Genomic DNA, 9,401 nt, shown 5'->3' on the forward strand with positions numbered 1-9,401 from the left:
TAAAGGAAATAAGCCAACAAGAAATACCTCCATCAACATGAACATATTTCATACAGTTACACTAGGAGTGCCATCCCATAATATCTATATCATTCAGCAATCAGGATCATATAAAAATTGAATCATACCTCGTAGCTAGCTAAAGAAAGAGAATGACATGAAGAACAATAGCCCACTCAATGGAATTTCTTGCAGTGGTCTGCAAGTTTGATCATATGGTCGCGGCCATAACCATACTTTCCTTGCCAAATGAGGAACATGTCTGGAATGCAGAACCCATCGTCGCTGGCCTTCTGGACATTCTTGCATGTCTCCTTGCCGGGGAAGGTGCCGTCGACGGTGTAGTCGATGAGGTCGTTGATGACCTTCATGTTGGCGACGTAGCGCCAGCAGCGGATATAAGTGCCCAACTCCGGCACCACGCTCAGATCCTCCTGCGCCATGGCTGCAGAGAAGGTGAGGGTGAGGGCAAGGATGGCAGCAGCCGTCCTCATCTTTGCTTTTGCCTCTGTTGATAGGCTCTCTGATATGAGGAGCAAATGTGGTAGTTAACAATAGAAAAACAGCTCTATCTTGCGACAATTTCTATCTGCTATTAAATAATGCCAAAGCATTAACTGAATGAATGAAAACCAATCAGTCGATGAGGTCTCTTATTTTAGTAGAATTTTGTTCGGTTTGAGCATGAATGCTGAAAAAAAGTGGAATAGTTGTGGACGTGATCTTTCTTATTTTAGTAGAATCTTGTTTGGTTTGAGCATGAATGCTGACAAAAATTGAATGGTTGTGGACGTGGTCTTCATGCATGGACCTTTTCTTTCGGCTTTGGTGTCTCTCCTCCATGTCAAGTTAATGGTCTGAGAAATAAGACCTCTCTTGCACAACAGTGTGGTCCATATGATTTTTTTTTACTAAATCTTTCTTTTATGGAATATCATAATTATAAAATGTGTTTACAAGGGGCTTCACTCGTCCTGTAAAATTGATAAGAGTCATAAGCACCCATCTAAATTTTCTACACCTCTTTATTTCATCACAAGAGAGACTGTTCATATTAAGTCAGCCAGGTTCAGAGTTCGGAGTTTAGACACAGTTCATGAGGCTGGTCTTCTGTCAAGTTTAATTGTACATTTTTAAGCCTGTGACAGACTCTGAAAGAAGAGCAACCAATGAAAAAAAGGATCACCACCAAACAGCATTAAAATTATTCGCAATCTTCATTAAAAGAAATGACAGAAACAAAACAAATCATTGGAGAGATTTCACTCTATATATATCAACAACATGAACTTGGACTTTTCACATATCCCTAACTAATAACTACTATTGCAAATTTGCAAGCAATAGATCCTGCAGGAACCCTTGAGATTTTGACAAGCATGAGAATCTAGACTCTCTTAGGTGAAATAAAATCTGCATACAGCAGCAAAAGATACATTCATTCCTATTGGGTTCTGAAAACAACTATATTTTACAACCAAGGAAAGAAATGTTTTCGCTTATTATACATTTTAAAAGAGAACTTTACAGCCTACATGTAATAATTAGCACATTACTTGATATTATGAGCTCCATGTTCTCAGAAAACACCATCAGCTAACGAAAATTGTTTAGGTGCATGTATTGATACAAAAACAGAGGAATTTGATTTCCTTTGCTGAAAGACATTACAGTAATTATAATCTCAGGTTGACTTCAAATGCTACAAGCAAAACATTACAGAGAACAGGTCATGTATCTTTGTGAAGAATTTTGTCGGGTGAGTAGATACTGGTGGCAGTGATGGTTCTGGTTTTTTGTTCTTCCTCCTCAGTTGAAAGAATTGTTGCATTGCTTCAGAACACTCGGTTGCCAGAACACCACGCCTTATTGTTATACTTGGGTGGAATGGGTGGACAGGTCCGACTATTTGATTTGATGAATCCAAGCTGCTGCTTCCTCCATCCCCAGGAAAAAGCCTGTAAAATAATGGACATATCAAGCCAAACTTGCTATCAATTTGACCAATCAAACCCGTTAACAATGTGGAGTCCACAAACAGCAAAACTAAGCATACATAGTTGAGACAAAGCTGCAGACAACATGCACAATTTAAGAATATTAACCCATTACATTTTATTTCAACAATTCAACAAGGCCTGTTTGATGAAAAATAAGTTCCCTTGGGATAATTAAGAGGAAATGAAGGCCACACAGAGTTTTCATGAGTTGGCTACAACTTTTCATATGGAGCAACATGGTGCTGAAAACTTATTAAAAGAGCCACTGAATACAAAGTATTATGTAAATAACTGAAATAGATTCAATCTTGACAGCATCATAATCAGAATGCCATGATTAAACAAATAATCAAGAGAGCAACTGCAATTGTTTATAAGCATATTCCAATATAATAATGAATAAAAATGTAAAATGCACACCTGACCCAGCTGCCATCAGCTCCTAGTAGCTTGTTGGGCGCTCCCCATACCACAGTATCAATCCTAGCTTGAAGGATTGCTCCAGCACACATTGGGCATGGTTCAAGTGTCACATAAAGTGTTGTTTCCTACAGAGAATTTGCATAAGAAACATCTTTGCTGAGAAAGAGAAATTGTATTCAAACTAAATGTCACAAAAGAAAGCACAGAAGGAACATCTTAGCAATTCGAGGTGGTATCCAATTTGGTGTAACGGCCCGATGCGCATTCTTTGAAAGATAATATTTCCCAAAAAGTGTTCATTTCCCAATTATATCAACTGATAAGCTGATACAAATCAAAACTTTCACATGTTTATATATATATATATATATATATATATATATATAAAAGAATCCATAGTCTGCTTTAGCTAAACCAGAATTCCCTACCAAAACCACATAAGCATCGAAGTTTTCCTGAATTATTCATCAAGCCTTTCTCTTATTCATGATTGAGTAACCTACAGAATTTTAGCATATTGCTATGTGTGATCTCCTGCTCCAATTTAACAACGAAAGAGTGCACAAGCATCGTATTTTCATTTTTTATTATATTTAGCTTTTTCACCTTTTAAGGACCTTCCACATTCATTGTTTTACCTCTATACCATTTCTGCCCTCAACAACAGAATTTGTCTTCTACAATCTCTATTTACTTAACAGGACTTGACATGTTTAATTCATATAAACACAGCATATGAGAAAGACTAGAATATGCGTGTATATACTTGACATATGTGTACTCATGCTTCATTTTAAAATATGCACTTCATATATGTGCATACAGAGACGACCGAGGGTAGTTTTGGTCCAGGCATTGGTCAACATCAAGTATCAAGGCATTCAACAACCTGGCCCACCAGAAGGTCAATCAAGGCCAATACCCTGGTGGGCCAGCCTAGCTGATTCAGAGGAGGATCAGCTGAGATCATGCAACTTTTGGCTTCATTTGTAGGAAGATTACCACATTGTGTTGGGCCGTGCTGGTTTGAGCTTTAATTTGGGCTTTATTCTACATTATTTATTTCCTAATCTGAAATAATCAGGTTTAAGGCCTGTAAGAAACATGTCCAATATCACATAATGTCTCCAAGCCCAGCCTTCTTTTCTTTCTTTCTCATTCCAATGGTTTAGAAATCTGAAAATTAAAAAATGGGTGTGGATATGACCCAACAGGTCAAAGGCTGCTACAACTGTACCCAACTAGCCACACTGGTAAGTCAGGGCTTCTTGACTTGTACCGTGCTCAGGGACCCAAAAGATAATGCGCTGGGTTGGATTGGATAAGATCAGGTAAAGAGGTCCAAGTCCAAATTGCCACCCCTATGTGCATAGAGAGTTTGCTTGAGTTCCTACACACTTAGCATGAACAGACAGATAATTGCATAACAAAAGCAAATAAAAACTTACAGTTTATATTGCACATTTAGATACAGAAAAATAAGAAGCACCGCTTATATGTAAATAGAAGTACATGTTCATACTTGAGAAACAAGCATGTACAATCTTAACATACAAAGGGTACTATGCAAAGCAAAGACGTCCTAAATTAAAGGTAATACACAACCGATGCATGTAAACAATGTTGCTCAGCTTATGTGCATACAAACTTACCACAAAACAAGAAAAAAAATTAGCATACTGAAGATTTACAAATGAAAAGTTTCTAACTAGTATTTTATGTATTATGATCAGTAAATAATATCAGTTGCTTGTGTGAATATTAATAATTAATAGACTTTGTTTATATATACATGAAACATGACAAAGTCTTTTTAAATAGAGAAAAAATAATGAAACACCAAATTTGAAGGGCCTGAAGTGCAGCAGATGCAGACATAAAAACTCTACTTACAGCCTCCTTGGTATAAGCCAATAATCTTGATTTCAAGAAACATCCATGGTCACAGCCCCCAGGTCCAGTAATGCAATTTTCATCCTCAGGAGGCCAATTCTAAATCTTAAAGAGAAACAAAATTCCATTTAACTATTAACATCCTGTAACCAACCATACTTAAATTCATTTAAAATTATAATAATCTAAGATCTGGAGACCAGTACTGTCAGTAAATATAGTACAATGTGCAATGCATGACCGACATAAGTGCACTTATTAATGTTTCTGAATGGATGAACTTGTTGTGCATTTATATTATTTAATTACGGTTTTAATTAGTTTCAAACTGGTTTAACAGAAAAAAAAAATTGACCTATATTTTGGGCGCCTTTCTTTTTTACATCAGAACATCGATTCCAAGTATTCACTAAAAAGACTTACATGAAGCAAACTTAGTACGAAGATGCTTATGATAATCATTCCAGCCTAGCAAAAAAAGCTACAGGTTGTACACAAGAAATGTCAGATAGATGATCGCGTGCTTCATGAAAAAAACCATGATTGACAGTCATTTTTCTCCATGAAAAGACCATTCTTGCATTATCATCAAAATGATCCTTCCAAGATCTGCATGATTTCTTTATACAAAGATAAATACACTGATTAAAAAAATTAATGCCAAAAATGAGCCTCGCAAGATATCCACAATCTCCATACACAAAGGCAAAATAATATTAATAAGCATAAAATTAAAGCAAGAAATACACCAATATCTGCATAACGTTCACTAAATCAGCAGCAAGTAATCTTGAAAGGCTAAGACTCATTAACAGTATCACCAGCCGGTAAAGATTTAAAAGTAGAAAATTACTGCAAGTCGCCAAGTCCGAAGAAGATTAGAAGCTTCACGTATGCAAATCATTTCAGCATGTGCAGTTGAATCTCTCAGCCCTTCCACCCTGAACATTAAATTAAGAACCAAGTTGGATTGAAGTCTGATTTTCATGATAGAAGACTGACTAGGAAGTAACATAACATGTAAATATAATATTTACAGGTTACAGCCACGAGCAATGATTTTCCCATTCTGTACCAGTACAGCCCCAACTGGCACCTCCCATGTATCTGCAGCTTTCCGAGCTTCCGCCAGAGCTTCCCTCATAAAAAACTCATCAGTTTTTCTCTGTTCACTTTCAAGCCTATATGCTTCTTCCCACTCATCAAATCTTTCTTTTAAGACTTGCTTATTCCTTTGCAGTTTCCTCCTCTTCAGTTCCCCATCTTTTCCATCAGGTTTACCAACTTCAGGTGATCCCTCTCTAACAAGCTTTTCTTCCAACCTAGTGAATTTGCTCACAGGCAACGGAACATTTCCAATATTAGTTTTATCTTCTTCTATGATGGCTGGAGCTGTATCATCTGTCAGTGCTGATGACTGGTCAACTGTTATTACATTAGAAGGAATACCTTCTCTGCCTTTTTCACCTTCGGTCCAGCCTACTTCTTCCGGTATGGAAACGGTGGAAGAACCTTTGGCCAGTGAACCTGTTTTTGTTATACCCGTTGAGGTTGATGTACCAGCTTCTGACTTCACTACTCTGTCTCCCAATTGAGGCACTCCAAAGCTTCCTTCACTTGGACCAGCATGCGTCCTGGGATAGGATTCATCAAGAGGTCTTTTAGTCAGTAATGGTTCTTTAGGTGTTCCACTTCTTTTCTCATCGATCTCATCATTGTCATCTGGCTCCTGGCCAGAAAACCAAGCCTCACTGCTTACAGACTCATTTGACGAACATCTTGTACCCGATTTCAGAGCTGGGTTGCGAGATTCAGCATGCAGACCCCAACTCAATCGAATTATATCTGCAACATAAGACCACAATGACCTGTGGGATCTTTGAGCAACAGCATTTTCAGTTCCTGCAGTAGCAGTGGTGGAATCCTCAGCTTCAGCAGCTGTTGGGCCCTCCTCGGGTTCTTCTTTCCTAGAAGTTTCCTGAGAAGTCAGGCCCCTGACATCCCACATTTCATCAGATGGCCCTTTCATCCCTGGCTTTGATGTAGATCTCCTGGAACCTTCTTCTACATACCTCTCGTCTTTGTCTTCTGACGCAGCAGCAGGAAGTCTTGAGGGTGTGCCACTAGTTGCATTGCTCGCTCCACTAGGTACTTCTTCTATTTGAATTCCAGGAGAATATTTGGAAGCATAGTCTAATCCATCTAAAGTTGTAATGTCCTGTTGTACCTTGTCGACAAACTCTCCAACATACAATGCAGAGGACCTGTCTGATCGGCTAGCAGACTCTAGTGACCCATCTTTGATTATGTACATCTCACCTCTACTCGCCTGATCATCTAACTCATGGGTATAAGTGTTTAGAGAGCTAGTGCCACTATCAAAACGTCCAGTAAAACCCATTTGCCCTTTTGTTGGCTGCGAACTGTCCCCTGTAAGTGTGCTTCTTTGTTTCCCCAGCTTATCTCGAACCAGCATCGATGAAGAATTCCCTCGACGGTTTTCTATCCTCATATTAGATATCTCCTGTGAAGTGGAAGCCATTTCATTGTCATTTCTTGAGTACTCAGATATATTTGTTTCCTTGGCAGAATCTCGTCTGGAACTGTATTCACAGTTGACACTTTCACTCTCTACCCTCGTATTATACCTTGTATTATATATTTCTTGTGTGTTAGAAGCCCTTTCAGTGTCCCTCCTTGAAACTTCAAAATTTTGGGCATCCCTTTCATGTGTTCTTCTTGAACTGGATTGCTGCATGAATTGTTCATTGATTAGATTCCATTGGTTCCTAGCCGAATAGTCTTCTGGATCATCCATTCTAGTCTCAAGAAGTCTCCGTGAACTGCTGGCCCTTTCAGCATCACCAGCACGGGCACTAGAAACATCAGTGCGACTTTCATTATGCTTGTCTGTTTCCATTCTGCCAAGTACCCATTGATCCCTTTGGCTTCTCTTATCTCTTGACACAGGAACCGAACTCTGAGCTGAAGCAGATCTGTCCTCCCTGTTCCTCACCCACATTTGTTCATAATGCCTCTGAGAGTCGGAGGCACTCTCAGTATTTTTGTCACGGAGCTGTGTTATTTCCCTGGGCTTTTGTGATCTTTTCCTTAACTCTGTGCGCCCAACCACTCCTTGATCAAGCTCAGTATGCTTATTTGAAGTCGAACTCACTTCCCAACCCACCTTCCTTGCATCACCCATGTTCTTGGAACTGGAAGACCTCTTTGTATCATCCTCATGCACATCAGATGTTCCAGTAACCATCCGAGATCCTGCCCTTGACTCCCTTTGCCTGACAACCCATTCATCTTCATAACCATATTCTTCTCTTGCTTCAAGAGCTAAATCAATTGATGAAGCACTTTTCTCTTCTCTGTCCGCAAATCTCAATTCAGCTTGCCCAACTACCCGCTGGTCTATTTCGCTATGCTGCCTCGCAGCCAAACCCTCTTCCCTGTCTACCTTCCTTGCATCAACCACGCTCTGAAAACTGGAAAACCTCGTTGAATCATCCCCATGTGCCTCAGATGTTCTCTTTCTAGCAATCTTCCGAGATCCTTCCCTCAACACCCTTTCTCCATAAACATTTTCTTCTTTGTAATCACACACTTCTCTTGCTTCATGAGCTGAATCCATCCCCAAAGCACCCCTCTCCTCTCTCTCCTCTGCCTTCCATCCTGTTCGCCCAACAACTCTCTTATCTACTTTGCCTTGCCACTTTCCAGCTGAACCCGAGCCCTCTTCCCTATCAACCTTCCTTGCACCAGCCATGTTCTTAGAACTCAAACCTGTCCTTGCATCATTTTCACCTACCCCAGACATTCTCGTAAATCTCCAAGATCCTTCTTGCCCAGCAACATTTTGCTCTTCATAACCGTGTTCTTCCCTCGCTTCACACCGCGATCTCCTCAAGGAGGCAGCTTTCTCCTCTCTATCTCTAATTTCCCATTCAGATAACTTTGTTGAACTCGAGGCCCTCAAGTTGCCATCTTTTTCCTGAAACTCCGTCTTTCTACTCGAATCCCAACCAGCATCACTCTCCGACACATACCTCTTCTTCGACCCAGCATTATCCTCATACTTCCGAACTTGCCGAACCTCCCTGTCACCAACATCCACTCTACCACTACCATAATTTCTCGAAGAGTCACCACAGACCCTTCTCCCCTTCCCTTCTTTCCTCTCAGAACCACTGTAACAATCCAACTCCGACCCATCCTTCCTCGCCCTGGAAGACCGCCAGCCCTCCCCATCAACCGACTCGATTTCTACCTCTCTCCTCAAATTCTTCCACAAGCTGACAACTTTATCACAACCGGCTTCATTTCTCGACTCCTCAGCGCTGTAGCCCTCCCGGTAGCAGCTCCTGACCTCGGCCAGGAGGCCGATCATCTCCCAGAAGCCCCCATCGGAGGTCCGGGACCAGGAAGAGGTCCGGCGGCACTGCGGGCCGAGACCGAGCTCCCGGACGGCCGACCGCCGGCACCGGGCGCGGTCGGCCGCCCTGCTGGAGAGGAAGGATCTAGAAGGAGACCAGTAGATCAAAGAGGATTGCCTGGAGCAGTAGCCATAGAGAAGAAATCTAGGGTTGATGGAGAACCCATGGTGGGAGAAATGGGCGCAGGGAGAGAAGTCCCCACGGCAGTGGTCGCCTCTCTCGGTGAAGAAGGGGAGAGGGGCGTAGGAAAAGGACGATTTTGCCCTCAGGGCGATGGCCGTGGTGGTGTAGCCGCCGTACATTGGGGGGAGGGGCAGAGATGGGAGAGGGCATAAGACCAAGCTCACCTTCAGAGGAAGGAGGAGAATATCGCCGCCGTCCGTGGGGGATCCAAGGGTTGTGGAGATAGCGGTGCGGTCAACCCGGAGGAGGGGTTGGGGGTCTGTTCGCCACTGGGAGGCTCGGTAGGGAAGGAGACGATGGGCGGGGGTGGAGCGGCTGGTCGTCCGGGATGAGGCCCGGTCTGGTGGCCCGCCGGAACGGGATTAGGTGGGCTGGTCGAGCCAGCGGTTTCTGGATGGGGGGTGACGTGGCATGTGTTCATGTGTTGATTGGGTGTCCTATTTGATTGACCGTGCTGATC

At 41.8% G+C, this 9,401-nt stretch overlaps 1 protein-coding gene across 1 annotated transcript; it reads right to left on the reverse strand.

Moving 5' to 3' along the window:
- Window positions 1–1,597: 1,597 nt before the first annotated feature.
- Window positions 1,598–9,274, reverse strand: TADA (tRNA arginine adenosine deaminase). The gene is made up of 4 exons (XM_008784201.5): window positions 5,354–9,274; window positions 5,170–5,257; window positions 2,421–2,548; window positions 1,598–1,958 (listed from the first exon to the last, which is right to left on the reverse strand). Exons 1-4 carry the CDS (start codon window positions 9,058–9,060, stop codon window positions 1,703–1,705), a joined length of 4,179 nt encoding a protein of 1,392 aa, XP_008782423.4. The 5' UTR covers window positions 9,061–9,274; the 3' UTR covers window positions 1,598–1,702.
- Between the last annotated feature and the right edge of the window lie 127 nt (window positions 9,275–9,401).

This window comes from Phoenix dactylifera, chromosome 7 (assembly GCF_051530095.1).
Source record: "Phoenix dactylifera cultivar Ajwa chromosome 7, Ajwa_hap1_PhDact_Kaust_v1.1, whole genome shotgun sequence".
Lineage (NCBI taxonomy): Eukaryota > Viridiplantae > Streptophyta > Magnoliopsida > Arecales > Arecaceae > Phoenix > Phoenix dactylifera.